Source organism: Ochlerotatus camptorhynchus, unplaced genomic scaffold (genome assembly GCF_037179485.1).
Source record: "Ochlerotatus camptorhynchus isolate MF236.1 unplaced genomic scaffold, CSIRO-AGI_Acam_v1.1 ptg000521l, whole genome shotgun sequence".
NCBI lineage: Eukaryota > Metazoa > Arthropoda > Insecta > Diptera > Culicidae > Ochlerotatus > Ochlerotatus camptorhynchus.
The window spans coordinates 693,409-710,084 of NW_027041005.1; the positions used below are offsets into that span (position 1 = coordinate 693,409).

At 36.6% G+C, this 16,676-nt stretch overlaps 1 protein-coding gene across 1 annotated transcript in view; it reads left to right on the forward strand.

The window, feature by feature from the left end:
* Positions 1-13,182, forward strand: part of LOC135712940 (ABC transporter G family member 20) — a 64,727-nt gene extending 51,545 nt beyond the window's left edge. The window contains exons 4-12 of the mRNA XM_065236038.1: positions 572-868; positions 970-1,189; positions 1,274-1,665; positions 8,185-8,419; positions 8,586-8,950; positions 9,015-9,103; positions 9,256-9,432; positions 12,099-12,185; positions 12,252-13,182. Coding sequence (XP_065092110.1) covers positions 572-868; positions 970-1,189; positions 1,274-1,665; positions 8,185-8,419; positions 8,586-8,950; positions 9,015-9,103; positions 9,256-9,432; positions 12,099-12,185; positions 12,252-12,463 — 2,074 coding nt within the window. The 3' untranslated portion in view covers positions 12,464-13,182. The remainder of the gene's footprint in view (positions 1-571; positions 869-969; positions 1,190-1,273; positions 1,666-8,184; positions 8,420-8,585; positions 8,951-9,014; positions 9,104-9,255; positions 9,433-12,098; positions 12,186-12,251) is intronic.
* The last annotated feature ends 3,494 nt before the right edge of the window (positions 13,183-16,676 follow it).

Consider the following 16,676-nt stretch of genomic DNA (forward strand, 5'->3'; position numbering starts at 1 on the left):
CTCTGGTTTGGCCAAGGTTTCGTTTTCATCTGCCACTGCAATAATCCAGGCAGCGAAATATTCGAAATATATTAATATTTATCAAGCTTCTGCACGGCCCTGGCGTATTGCTTAACATCTCACGAAAAAGCCATGAGTTCAAATCTCACCCCAGACAAGTCACGAATGATGCAAGAGTGTTATTTAAAGTGACAATAATAAAAATAATAATATAAATATAAATAATATAAATATCTTCTCTGCGAGTGTGCTTCTCACGATTGCCAAAATAATATCTTCCCTGCAAATATGCAATCTGGCTCGAACGAAATAAATTATTTTGTTGGTATTTTCTAACGTGGAAAATCCATTATTTAGATTGGAAAAAAATGACATAAATTAAAACTCCCTTGTCAATAAAGTGACCTTTGATCAAATTGAAAATCTTCCGTATTGTATTTTTGGGTTTCAATCAAGTTTATGGTTGTCATGGCATTCTTGATTTGGTACAACATACCGGATAAAATAAAGAACCCAAAGATGAGATTTAATTTCAGATAAATACAATACACTTGTTTTGTTTCCGTTACAGATATGGATTGCTGGGAGCTTCAGGATGTGGCAAAACAACACTACTCTCGTGTATAGTGGGTCGAAAATTTTTGAACAGCGGTGAAATTAGTGTACTTGGAGGCACACCTGGAACGCCTGGATCGGGAGTACCGGGACCAAGAATTGGCTATATGCCGCAAGAAATTGCCCTTGTGGATGAATTCTCAATCAAAGAAACGATTTATTACTTTGGACGCATATACGGCATGTCAACAGAGAAAATACGAGAACGATATAAACTTCTCAAAGAACTGCTGGAGCTACCATGCGATGATCGGTAAAAATAAGAAAACGCCAACACTCGCGACAGAGACGGGTCGTGACAGAGATGAGAGTAGAAGATACTCACAAAGCACATTCTTTATAACCTTGTTTCAGACACATCGGAAATTGTAGTGGAGGTCAACAGAGACGAGTTTCTTTCGCTGCTGCCATGGTTCATGAACCAGAACTGTTGATCTTGGACGAACCGACAGTTGGTCTTGACCCGCTATTACGGGAAAGAATATGGCACTATTTAGTCGATACAACAAGTACAAGCAAATTGGCTGTGATTATAACTACGCACTATATAGAGGAAGCAAGACAAGCTTCTTGTGTAAGATTATGAAAGGAATTATGAAACATTGTTTCGCACCATGAGCTGTTCGTAGGTTAATTTTTTAACAATTACCCTTTTCAGATTGGTTTAATGCGAAATGGTATTCTGCTGGCGGAAGACACGCCTGTAAATATTATGGAGCTTTTTAATTGTACAAATCTGGAAGATGCCTTCCTAACCCTTTGCCAAAAACATGGTCCATCAGAAGAGGCCGATCAAACTACTCATCAGACACACACATTACGTAGTATAAAATCCATAGACGGAATAGAGGACGTTGGTTCTGATATCAAAAAATCCATCCCGCCACTGTCGTCTCCAAACGATGAAAAGAAAGAGATGAGTAAAAGTTTGTACGAGGAAAGTAGGAAACCGATTACGAAAACTATAAAAGAGTTTTTAAGCTTTACGACGAAACGAAGAATGAACGCATTGCTTTCGAAGAACTTCCTACAAATGATCCGGCAACCTGCGTAAGTATGTCTCTTTGAATGATAATTATCATCGCTAGCACAGGCAGACAGAGTATAGGTACCTATTCATTTACTTGACAATTGAACCGAACCCATCGAAAATTGACTGCCATACTAACGTTATATGGACACCCAATGCATAACACTGACCAGCTTTATAAAATAAAATGCTTTTCATTCCACCACTTTTAGGCAGCAGATAACTACGATACAACAGAAACTTCGTCTTTACAGATATTTTATATTGGACTGGGACAATTTCAGGCAAATGACTTACTTTTTCGTATTCATATTAAATGTGATTTAGTGACAAAGTAGGACCATGCTTTATCATGTGTGACATTTTTGAGATTTTTCTATACAATATTAACTTACAAGAACGCAAAAATGGTTTTACCTATGCTTTAACAAATCTCAATCATAGCTGGGTTCTGATGAAAATGTTTAAATTGACCAACAATTATCTCAATTAACAACTTTGGAAGTACCCAATCAAATAACACTAATAGCTAATTCGTTTTTTTTTATCGGCGTTGCCAGTTCTAGCCCAGTGGCATCGAATTCGGTACAGGGGTGCAACTTCAACCCCCAAAACCACCTCATCAAACCTCGATTTTTCAATTTAACTTAATAATATGTTTTCGACATACTATTAAAATCTGCAGGGCCTTATATATAGAAGCCTGCGGTATGTAATTCGTACTTGGTGGCTCCATAACGGAATCTCGAATACTGAGCTCTACTATCGTTGATGCCTATTGATGTTGTTAGAATGACAACAGACAACAGACAACAACTGACATTCTAGACCGTGAACCAAGTAAGTTGGCTACGCGATTATGGATCTTAAACCGTTTTAATAGTTGAATTGAACTCTGTAAATGTCTGTCTTGGAAAAATCATTTTCAGATTTATATATTTTGATAAGACATGTAATCTTCAAGAAACTTTGTAATTTGAAATCTCGAGAAAATGTTTAGACAAATAAATTGATTTTGAAGAATGCTATATATATATATATATATATATATATATATATATATATATATATATATATATATATATAGGATAGACAAGTAGATTCTTGTAGGACTAAGGTCCAATACCATTCCTAATTGGATCTCACGCAAGATGTTTTGATTGTTTGAAAAATGTTCTGTGTCCCTCTGTACGTTAAATAAAAACCACAAAGGGTTGAAAAGGGAAGTGAATTCAAACATATCCTAGGTTCTATCATAGAGGTAACTCTAAGACCAGAAGGTCCCGAAGAAACGTGCTCAACTTTTTGGCTCAGTTCTGGTACTCTCTTCGGTCCCAAGCTTATCGATTCACCCCTCGAAACATAGGAAAATCGACTAACCCCTCATTTTATCTGTCAAACTTTCATAGCGAATCACAACAAACATTGTGTAGTACTAGAATTTTGACTAGAATGGGGTACGTTAATCGTTTGCTTGGGACCAATAGGCTAGTCAAGTAGTGAGCCAATTTAAAATCGTTAGTTTCGTATTGATTGTTGGTTCTATTAAGCCACTGCGACGGCACTGTCGAAACCGAAATTTTTTCAGTGCGATCCTCAACCTGAGGTAGATTTTAAAAACAAACGATAAAACTGACAGACCCAATCTTTGATACCCGATCCTGGTTGGAACTGAATAATAAATGAATTTTAGCTATAAGTTGAGGGTTGGTGTCCAGTGGAGGCATAAGAGCCATGGCTAAGAAAGTATAACAACATGAAATGTTTGCATAGAGACATTGGACAAGTACAGGAAAATCCAAATTCTATAATCAGCGCTGATATTTTGCGTAATGTTGCGTTACAAACTGTTCCACACAAGATATCACGGACACGGCTTACCCAATCACTAATTACAATACACCGAGTACACGAATGAGTATCGTGAGATAACGCGTCGTTTCCTACACTGTTGTTTTAATTACTCTGAACGTATCACGAATGAACAAATCGTCTACTATCATAAACTGAAAAGTTTGTTCTATGTATAGTTGATTGATCAAACAACCCCGCCAATAGTTGAAGTCGGTTAGAATTGTGACATGCAATGTTTGCATAAATCCGTTACTATGCCATTTAATTGCGATTGTGCTTCTATAAATCCACAAGCTTTTTATTTTACTAGTTTTGATTCTGCATCTTTGATAAAGATAAAAATGCTAATTGATGTGTTGTTTCCAGCTTGTATCGTTATGCGATATAAAGTAGCTTCCTCTACGCTTGTTCAATAATTTACTATACAAAACGCGATACAAGTCAATGTACATTTACTATAATTATCATACTATTCTCAATATGTGGCTTGCCTTAAATGAGACTTATGAAAGAAACATTTTATAACATGTGCACGTGATTTCTGTTAGCTATGGTTTGCTGAAAAATAAAAACATTTTTTCTTTTGCTGTCTTGTACCAGATACAGCTATACAGTCCTTTTATGTTGTGTTCCAAATTTTTGGAACATTTTTTCCATAATTGGAACACAGCATAATAGAAACGTATAGCCAAACCGGTCACCTACCCTAGCACTATTATATATGTGAATAATGGTATAAGCCACCCATTGAATTGTATTACATGTTTTTGGATTTGTTCTCTGGTTCATCTGACCAGCGCCACATTTTCTACGCCTGGCCTTTAACTGGAATTTACAAAATTCCAAATTGAACGAAATATAGGTAATCTTTTTACAACTCATTTATTTATCTAGGTTCAAATGCGGAAGCTTTGCGGAGCTGAAATTCATCATACATTTTACAATGTTTCTTAATACTAGAGCTAGTAGAAGAAAGGCCAAGAAAATAAAACACATAATGCAACATAGACAAGGTCATTAGCGTCATATTGAGTGACCAGAAATAAATTGGCCACATCTGGACATGTTCGGGGTACACACAAATAAGTGATTACCACCTAGTTTGAACCCAAATATTATGCTACATAATAAACATAGAATAATAGGATACTCGATAGCCATGATCAGTTTGATCACACCCAGAAATGGCCATAACATAACTTGAGAATATATCATACACTAACTTAACTCACACGAGAATACAACAATGAGACCTTTGGTGCCTAAGACTGGATCGGTAATTTTCAACCCTATTCCAGGTGGCCTCGATAAGGTGACTAATTAGAATCGGTTTGGGGAAAAACCAATCAATAACAGATCCCATGAATCGGCATCACAAAGTCAAAGACTTATCCCTTAATTCGTGATATTTTCCAGTTCGTTTATTTAATGCAGTGGTCTACACCGACGCTACACCGCCGAACACCGAAAAAAAATAGGATGTAGCTATTGGTTGCATCTTTGTTTACAAACAAAATTTGATAATTTAATGATGATGAGCTGTCAATGACTCGCGCTTATTGCTGCTTACACTACATCGGTGTAGTGTAGCAAAAACGAAAACGACTTAATCCAAAAGTCTTAAAAAACAATCCACGGAGTCGAGTAACATCGAATAATCTCGAGAAAGAAAAAAATAATCTAGGCGATCATTATGAGCTCTTCTTATTTTTCGTGGGAGGCGACTTGGTTTGTGCCAGTGCTGAAAAATCTCGACAATACACGGTGATATTGACAATTCTACTTTGGTCACTCATTTGAGCTAACAGTCATAGTCAAGGCAAACCATGTCAATTGTCAATGACAATGCTATCAGTGACGAACATGTGTAGATTTTTCAATTAACTAAATTTATAACGAAATTAAATGACTTGAGCAACACAATTGCATGGAGCCGTTAATGTGAGCAAGCATCTACGTTCTGAACTGCTTGGATAACAATAATGTGACACAAAATGCACGAAATTATACTTTTTGTTTCCAGGTGAATCTTTGTCATTGACGAAAAATGAATGACATTTTGATGAAGGTTTTTTTAAGGATGAAGTCTGTCAGTGACTACGTGAAGAACAATTTTGTCAATATCGCGCGATGACAAAACTCAGCACTGGTTTGTGCTTTCTCTCGTTCACGTATGTCCCGTATTCTTCAATTATATTTCTCTTTGCAGCACCAACCGCTTGCCTCCTCGTCGTCCTTTATCCACTTTTTCTCCAGCCTGATATTAAACATTTATAGTAGTAATACACGGTACTCGGATGCTTAAATACTAGTTGCTGCCCAAGTAACAATCTAAATGCTTGGAAGATTTATATTTGTTTTATCATTGTTTTATCATAGCATCCCTTGAAGCCTGTGGTTGTATTACGGTTGTGTGTGGTTGTCATAAAATCAGACCGAGAAGTCGTCTATAAAACTGTTTTATGACTACTAAATTAAAACTTAGACTTCATAGTGGTTCTGTATATAACTCAAGAACAAAACATGCAATTATGTTTTATGGCATACTTTTCATGACAGATATAAAACTTGAAGCACTCTTATACCTTCATTAAAGCCTCATTACAACTATCATCTTTATCAGAGGCCTAAGATCCATAGATAAGAAATATACTACAACAATAACAAAAAATACTATGAAAATTGTAATGAATATAAAAAAAAAAAAAAAAAAAATCAATTCAGATACATGATATGAAAACCCCTTCAGTGCCTTTGAACACGATATAGATGAGACGATCGCCAATATGAACCTCCGGCCCTAACTCTACAGTTATGCGCTCCCTCATATAACATAAGGAGCTCTTAAAAATATTGAACAAGCGGCTTTCTGATACACTTCCGAAGGATCCACGAACCCTTCTTAAAACAACGCAGATAGTTTCACTAAATCCGGTTGGAGATGGCCAGTATTGGCATCACGGGTTTAAACCTTGTATTGAAAGCATTTCTTACTAGCAAACCTAGCTATAGGTAGAACTTAAATATAACTTAACGAATGAAGGAATGAAGATGTTTTATCAACTTCTTCAGGAGCGATTTATGCGGTTGTAATATAGTTTTATGATAGTCATCAAAAGGTTGTTAAAACTTTTCGACCAGGAGGAGGTTTTATGCTTTAATTTTTAACAACCACGTGTAGAGTGTGATAAAACTGACATAAAACCTAAAACTATAAGGCCTGGGTTCAATCACAATCTGAGGCACAAAATCTCTGATCACGTATTCCTTTGGGAAGTAAAGCCAATGGTGCCCGGTCTATGAGTTCATGGGTCGATAGGTAAGGTCCAGGTGTGGGAGCTGCTGCCTCCCTGGCGTCGGTAGCATTGGTACTCAATACGGAAAACAAGATCGACGAAAAACAAATCAAAAGAAAGCAAAAAACAGGAGGTTGTTAAAGCAATGTGGTCGTCAGTGAAGGTTTTATAGTTTGGTTATAACAACTGCTATAAAACTTCAATAAAACAAAAAAAAATGTTACTTGGGTGTTGTTTCTGGGTACAGTTTACTTTCTCTTCACTGTTCTTCGGCCCGTGTTCACTATATGTTCCGCAAGCAACACCACCTCTGTTTCTCTGTTTCCTTATCGTTGTTATCCAGCGAAGCCCCTCCAGCCACCACTCCACCGTACGATTTGCTGCCGCTCTCTTTTCCGTCCTCTTTTTGCTTTTCTGGCTGCAACCGGGCCTTCCTCTGGTGCCCCTCAATCTTAAATAAGACATCCCGTCTCAATAAGAGGAAATTAATCCAAAGTGAAAGTTTACATTTTCTCGTCTAAGTATACTGTGTACTCCTGTGCACATGTTGAGACACTATTTTACAGCAAATTTCTCCCAGATTACACACTTACTTTTCCGCATTTCCCCTGCACCAATGATAAATTAATAATCGAACCTTCACTGTAATTTTAATCCACATAGCTATTCAATCTTTAGATTTATGCGTCAATGCATAACAAAGATTAATTTGACTTTAACGTTATGAAAAATGCTTTCTCCTCCGATATTCTGTACGTTACTTGAACAGCAGCAGCAGCAAGCAATGCTCACAGCGGACACGATACAAGGCTTGTATCGATTACTGCATTAATGTTTAACATATGTATTATAAAAGACTCATTAAGTAATTCAAAACAGTTCTTCTCTAAATTTCTTGCAAGTTTTAGCAAAATTGCAGGAATTTGAGCATTCCACGGCGAATGATGAATCGGAAAACTCGACCTTCTCTGATTTGCAAAAAAAACTTTGCATAATTGTGTGTTATGGGCCAATCTCATAACATTTTTACAAAAACAGCCATTTTGGATGATGTAATTTTTTCAAATTGGCGTCTTTGTAATTTTACAATAAATTGTAGTATGAATTGTACTACCGTAAGCTGGAAAGATAATTAGCCGAAGGTGGCGGTTTTTTTTTTGAATATAGACAGTAGACTGACATCGTATGTGGACAACTTTTACCTTCTCAATCAGTGCCTGGACCGTAGCCGAGGACAACATCATTTGTCATACTTTCTACCTTTTCATCCTTCGGTAATTCATCGGAATCAGCTTGCATCCGTTCCATTATGCTATCCCTTCATATCCTGCCATATCCGTTGAAAATTTACACACACACTTATCTCCTTTTCTGCCAATATTCTTGCAGTGGAATGGTTTTTCTGTTCCTTTACCCCATATTTCAGTTGGTAAGTTTTTATGTAGCGATAGGTGGTGATCCAAAAGATCTTCGACTGGGCATTGTCAACGACGAGGTTAACAACATACAGGAGTGCTTCAACAGGTCCCTGACTACTACATTCTATCATGACGATTACGATTGCGAGTTATACAAAGTTTCCTGCCGGTTTCTGGATCATCTGAATCGGAGTGTTGCGATACAGGTTTGGTTACGTTTCGAATACGTTTGAATTCGAAGCTCAAATTATGCGCGAAGCAGCAGAAATCTCATACTCGGAACTATGAAGTTTGCTTCACGTATCACGCTTGCGAATCTACGCAAAGCGCAACTGAGGTCTTTATCAGATTGATTTTAACGATTCTTTACAGGAGTATTACGATACATACGACGAGGCTTATAAGGCAGCCAGGAATGGGAAAATTTGGGGATTCATTTATTTTGCCGACAACTTCACTGAGTCATTGCAAGACGTGAGAGACAACGTGCGAGATGCGGACGCCGGATCCTTCCACACTTCAGAAATCAAGGTTTATCTAGACAAATCGGATCAACAGGTGACATTCTTTCTCGAAAAGAAACTAATTGATACATACAAGGAGTTCGCCGAGGGAGTAATGACCGATTGTCATCTTCCGAAGCAGTTGGCAAACATCCCAATCAAGTTTGAGGATCCCTTGTACGGTACATTCAACGATCAGTTTACTGATTTTATGGCACCAGGAGTGGTAATGACGTATGTTTTGAAAAATGTTCGAAACTAACGAAAATGTTATTAACGGCAATGGTTTCTTTTTTAGAATGATCTTCTTTCTTGCCACCCTCATCACCGCGACGATATTTATCACCGATCGACTAGAGGGAGTATGGGATAGAACATTAGTAGCAGGTAGGTCTGAGATAGTTGCAAATTACATATGTACATGATCCATGTGTAATTTATACTAGCACACACGCCTCACATCGTTAGATGAAAAATAATTTTCTAATAAATGCTACAATTTGCTTTCCCGTCGTCACATGTACAACAACCAACGCCAGGTATCACGGCCCTCGAGTTGCTGTTAGCACATATAATTACGCAAACGTCGATTATGCTAATCCAATGCATTGAAATTATTCTTCTGGCTACGTTCATATTCGACGCACAGAATCACGGCAGCAACATCACGGTTGTCGGTCTGCTGATGCTTCTGGGCTTCGCTGGAATGCTGTATGGTAAGTACGCGATTCATACAACATTGAAACAATGACAAAAGGAAACCAGATACAGCATATACACAATTTAGATGCATTTTTTACGTTAAGGAGAACACAAAAAAAAATTGATATCACATCAAAGTGGATACACTTCAATCGTGTCAAAAATATGGTGTAATATTACTTGCCAAAAAGGACAAAATTATCATTAATACAGTGCATGAACTGACATTATGCTGCTTTTGCTGTATTTGTTTATGTGGCCATAAAAATTACATGAGATTTTCAACATGATTGAAGTGAATTCTCTTGGATGTAATATTAAAATTTATTTTTTGCTGTGAATTGATTTACAGACAATCGATGCAAAATAAGCATACGGTATACACCAGAACATTGCATTGGCCATCTTAAGACTCAAAAGCAAATCGAATGGAACACGTCTCCACAGTCTCTCATATCTAATAACAGAGAACAAATTTCATCTCCGAGGAGCACCAAAAGCTGCTTCTAGCGTCAAAAGCTCGTGTTAGAATTTTCGCAGCCAGTGCCACAAAAAAAAATTAAATGTTTCGATACTTGTTTGGAAGGACTACCGTGTTGGACCGAAATCCATACACAGCAAAAAAATAATTTTGATATCACGTCAAAGTGGATGCACTACAATCATGTCGAAAATATGGTGTAATATTACTTGCTAAAAAGGACAAAATTATCATTAATAGAATGCATGAACTGACATTACGCTGCTTTTACTGCATTTGTTTATTTATGTGGTCATAAAAATTACATGAAATTTTCGACATGATTGTAGTGCATCCACTTTGATGTGATATCAAAATTATTTTTTTGCTGTGTACACCTAAGCATTAGAGAAACTTTAACGGTCAACATAAAATTATCATTTCACAATACGCTTCGTATCACAGTCACTTCATATAGTTTTTTCTATGTTTTATCCGTATTGTCCATGTCAGGAACTTAAAATTACTCAAAACTATTAGAAAAAAAACAAACCATTAATCAAAATCCGAACACTGAGCTGTGACAGAATCAAAAGTCGGATGAAAAATTTATTCGGTCGGTGCGCGTCTTTTGTTTTTGAGAATAATGGGCACAAACATTCAAATCACGCGCTCTTATTGACTTCGTTCGGTAGCGAAGCATCGAACAAAATTGACTTGTTAACGGCTTGCTCGATAAGCCCAAAATGGGCGATTAGGCCGAAATAGTTCACTATCCTACATATGGAAAGGTAAATACATTTAGAAAGTCATCTGTAGTAGAAACGTTCCATTTCGTGTAAAAATCGTGTAAAATATTGTACAAGAGATATAGACGTAGACGTTACCTCATATACATTACATTGGGATTTATCACTGCCTCTTATGGCGAATTTGTTTATTCGTCAGGTTCAGTTCCAACCCATGCGAACCAGAAGTTTATGTCAGTGCAAACCTCGACTCACGCCAGATTAAAAAAAAACAAATGATCGACCTATCTTTTGTCAGACAACAAGCAGACCTTAAAACCTTGATACCGATGCAGGTTGAAACTAAAATAATAAACAAATCCGCTATTAGATGGAAGTTATATACCATTTGATAACAAGCATGCATATTTTGTTGAAATATGCTACCATAATCGCATATCGATTCCATTTGAAAATGAAATCAAGCAAAGATGAGACTGCTATGCGATTATGGGTAGTATACACACATGTAGTTAATGCCAGATTTTTACTACACAGAAAAAATTCAGAATTTTAACTATCGCGTAAAATCTCCCTTCGTTTAATTTTGAGCTATTCTTGGCATAAACAGTGGAATCGTTTACAAGCTCGCATACAATATTGCTAATTTATGCGATATGACGCTTAAATTTACACGAAATATTGCGTAAAGTTATGCCATATCTGGCGTTAATTTTATGTGCGCTATATCTCGCAGAAATTTACATGAATTTTTCGAACGGTGTAAAAGTGAGTAATATAACATTCAGATTATTATTACATTATTATATATATATATATATTATACATATCAATACATCGATATTACGTTACACAGTTCGAAAAAGTAGTGTAAATTCCTGTTCAATATGATGCACATAAATGGAGCGTCACATATCATATAAGTTTACATTATAAATCATGTAAAGTTCTGAGACATTTCATGCAATGTAGCAAATATTGTATACAAAAGCCCATCTTTGTAAACAAGATTGTTTACCAGTTGCTCGGTTGCATGAAATTAAATACAAGTTTACGTCAATGAATGTTTACATCACAATTAAAATTCAGAATTTTTATCTGTGTACACAGGCTATTTTGATATTAAAAGTCAAACACATGATTTCCAGTGAAAATTTGTCACATTGCATAATGTTACGTAATATCAACTAAAGTCTGAACGTAGTGTAAAAGTGAATATGATAAGGTCATATAAAAAAAATCAGCCGATATAAAAGAAATTCCGTACACCTTAGCCCAGAAATGCATTGAATTATATATTACAGCAGTTTCTTAATACTGATTTATACAAAAAAAAATCGAGAATTCTACTATATATAATCTAATGTGAATGCTTGAATCATTCCCCAAAATGTCATAGCTTCATATTGTACTATAACTTTCCCTTAACTTTACAATACTATACTGAATGTTATTCTATACTTTTATTTAGGGTTATTAATTTCCATATTTTGCGACGCACACTCTACGGCTAACTTTATGGCGACAGGTAGCTTCTATCCAATGATCATCATGTGCGGTAAGAATCTGTGAGCTCCTGTTAAAAAAGTTATTGATCTACATTTTTATTTCTACTGTATTTTAGGAATTCTATGGCCCTTGGAAGGTATGCCTCATTATCTGCAATACGTGGCATACTGTTTCCCTTTTACGGTGCCTTCGATGGCAGTGCGTAACGTGCTTTCCAAAGGATGGAGTATCACAAACTCCCAGGTCTATATGGGCTATGGAGCAATTGGTATCTGGATAATGAGTCTACTGTTACTCTGCTTTATCGGATTGAAAATCAAGAAATAGAGGGTCCAAACTGCCCATAACCTTTCCGCTCAATGAATAGCATTTTAGTTAGTTGTTTCTTTTGTTAGCTCTGTAAATAGGTACTACATAGGAATTGCAGTTACACGATTGGTTGTTCAATCGAGAAGATGCAAAAAACATGCTTAGATTGGAGATTGCTTGCAAGAAATTGGATGTTTCAGGTCAATAAGGCTTCTAATTGGTCAGCGCGTTGAAAAGTAAGAAATTCATCAAATGAGTACCATCACTTTTATACAATCTCTCTAAAATAAGTGTAGCAACGCAATCAACGCTGCTACCGATGTGATAGCTTTTACGTAAGGTATATTCTGAAAGTCTGTTATTTATAATACCGAAATTTTTTAAGATATTATTTTGCAATAAAGGATGAATGCGAATAATAGTAGCTTTGTATTGTGATGAAAGTAATTTATTTTTGTGATGCATACTTGCAGAGCAACAAGCAAACCTCAAAGCGAAGATGCAACAATGGATCACGATATGGTGTCATTGGGATTTTGACACGCTATATGTGTTTACTGGATTACAATCCATAGGGAACATTCTAGTAGTGTGGTTAAGTTGGGAAACAGTTTTAAAACAAATACCAGTAGGTCTACGGAAACAGCCAAAATCCTTTTAACTACAGTGTCTTTTATATTTTATGCTTTTGTATAAAACTGAAGATCTAATATTTTTCAATAAACGAATAACCTCAACGAAGTTTCTTTCCAATATTCAGAAGAAAATCCTTATAAACCTAATAAAAAATATAACAGCATATTTTGTACTATCTCAAGAAGATCTGATCAGGTTGTACCGAACAACCATCTTGTCGGTTCTAGAGTACGGACCCGAGCAAAGTCGGTTAACAAAATGAAAGCAAATCGATATTAATGTTTGCAGTTCCTATCATAATGAAAACTCATTTTGATTTCAATTGTCGCGACATAAGTCTGGTATCATATTGTGCTTTCATTATGCAGTCAAAACTTTTTAAATGAAAGCAACTTAACTTGAAGTTTTGCTGTTAACGTCTTGTTTGAAATTTAATTCAAGTTTATCTACCGTTGAACTAACGATTATTGTTTATTTGTTTTGTTTTACACATTTTACGTCATTCATGACTTGGCCGGGGTGAAATTTGAGCTTAACTCTTTCAGCGTGAGAAGCATGGATACTAACCATTTACGCCACGCCCGTATTCAGTTAAACATTATGAATGCAAAATCAGTAATCAAATTGATTTTATTGAAAGCCAGATTAGTTTTCCGTTTGATTCACAGTGTAAAATTTTGCTCTCATTTATGCTGTGTTAACCGTTAAGTCAACCAAAATGAGATCAACTGGAGTAATTAGTTACATCATAACAGCAAATTTTGATTTCAATTTGATCTCCAGCTTTGCTCGGGGAGCGTCTGCTTTCAATCCGCGACAAAAACACACATCCTGAAGCTGCAACGGGTTCAATACCGTTGCCTCCGAATCGCGCTTGGCTTTATGCACTCGACGCATACGATGAGCCACGAAGTACTCGCGGGTGTTCTCCACAGATTGCTTCGCGGAACTGTCCTTCCGGTTTCTTATCCGTTGTGAAGTAATGACCCCCTTTGGTAATAGAAAACTTTGAGAAGCTGCTCGACAGAAATCCTCAAACAAGATTCATGAGTCTCTATTACGATTACATGTCGCTGAAGATTGGCCCTTCTTCGTACAATTCCAATCGTGTTTGCCTCCCAGACTTTTATAGTTCCTCTTTAAATTTTGCTCTGACCATGTTGCAAGAAATCCGTGGAATACCAGATCACCATCGGTCGATGGTTGTCTCCTTAATGTTTGCAAACAAGTACCACCATGTCAGTAAAAATAGGAGTTTTTTCACAGATGGGTCAGCTATAAACGCTTCCACTGGATTTGGAGTATTCAACGAATTTCATAGCGCCTTATATCAACAGGAGAAAAAAAAACCCTTTGCCGTATAGGTTCCGGAACTAGCAGCCATATTCTACGCAGTACACAGTAAAAAAATAATTTTAATATTACATCCAAACCTCCAAACCTCATGTAATTTTTATGGTCACAAAAATAAACAAATGCAGTAAAAGCAGCGTAATGTCAGTTTATGTACTGTACTCATGATAATTTTGTCCTTTTTGGCAAGTATTATCACACCATATTTTTGACACGATTGAAGTGCATCCACTTTGACGTGATATAAAAAATATTAGAGCAAATTTCCTCACTACCCTCTGATAAATATTTCATTTTTACGGATAGCCTTAGCTCGTTGGAGGCTATTCGTTCAATGAGGACGATAAAGCACTCCTCTTATTTCCTGACCGAAATCCGAGCCAAATTGAGTACTTTATCTAGCTGCTCTTATACCATCACTTTAGTCTAGGTCCCATCTCATTGCTCTATTCCAAATTACGAGAAAGCGAACTCGTTGGCTTGAGTGGGCGCTATGAAAGTCTATATCTTTGATCGACAAATCACCTTTGAGGACTTTTTCTCAATTGAACATGAGCCGTGACTTTATACATGTCATGTCGAGGCTCATGCATTTGTGCGCTTGTGGTAGTGGTTATCACGAGATCGACCACGTGCTTTGGTCATTCACCCTCCATTGTGTTTCTAGATCCGAGTTATCCGTATACCTCAGGGCCCGAGGAAAACAACCGAGATCTCGACCATTGGAATATAATTTATGTGTTTTTAAAACGGATAGATTTAAGGATTTTGTAGTTAGTGTCATCTTGTGTTCTCCCAAGTTGTTAGCTGCCCATCGGTGTACCCCCATGTCTGTCTTTTTCATCAGTATGTCGCTTAGTTTGAGATCAAAAGCACATTGCTCTCCAAACCTTGTGTTCTCAATCCTTACCCTGCTATCCATTTACAATTTGTTACCCCTAATATCGAGATAGCCACGAGTAATCAACCCCCGCTTTACTAACGTTAGTTTTAAGTAATTTTGTAATCTAAACAATGAATATCGGCTCGACAAAGCTACAGCAAACGCGTTATATATAACGAACAACAAAAAAATGTCGGTTCCCGCTACGCTAATTTTTCCACTCATAATATCTTGTAATGAAATGAATTTCGCTCATTGAAGCCTTTAAAAAACAGAAACAGTTTTATATTGGGTACAATACAAATAAAACAGTGTGTTTAGTTTCACACAGCTATACGTTTATTTATGATTCGAAAATGTTGGAAAAAATGGAATGTAGGTGAGTCCAACAATCGATTTCAATAAAAATCGCAGTAAGGACGATCCATAGCCGTGTTCAAGGAGAAATTACGGAACATTCCGCATTGATGAAGATGACCGGTAAACTTGTGCGATTTTGGGAAGTACCTTATATTTGATAAAAACAAAGAAGAAAATCGAATTAGTTATAATAAATGAATGTACCGTCTCGAATTGTTGCTTACTTATGGGGAACAGTATGTGGACAAGGAGGATAGTATCCGTAATCAGAGTTCGATGTTCGATAAATTGGGTTCGGATTATCCTTCTGGCTCCCGTAGCCTTTAAAAAGATCTGTCGAAATGATATAATCACATATAAATAGACCAATCTCATCGCAATTATAAACAACAACTCACAAGGGCTTTCGAAATGCTTCGGAATACTCAAATCCTTGTAGATGTCCGACTGGGTGATTTCGTGTTGACTGATTTTTTGATTCTCGCTATCCATTTCCCACCACATTCGATTTTTTGGCTCTGCGGAGCTCAGAGAGGCACCGTTCTTCTTTTGGTCTAGATGTTGTTTGTTTGGGTTTCCGAGGGGAACTGGTCGTTCAAAAGATTGGAAAATTCCTTTTCGTCTCCTATATAAATTTACCTAGCTACTACGATCGGTTGTTCGAAACCAAACAAACAGGACAATATTCATCAATCCATAGCAACCTAGCAATACAAAGAAATATTTAACGTATCCATTCACTGAAACAACTTCAACCTATTTCACCCACGCATTCCAACCCTTTCCAAGCATGTATTGGTCAAAATAAAATCACGATTGTAGTTAAGAATTGAAGTTTACAATCATCAATATTATGAATGGTTACAGAACTGTGGTGTAGTATGTCGTTATATTATTGGATATCGATTCTAACAAAGGGGAAAATGGGATGGGTACAGTTTCCCATTGTGTATACAACAAAATCGTGGTCGAACTAGTCTGACGCTGTAAATATCCGAC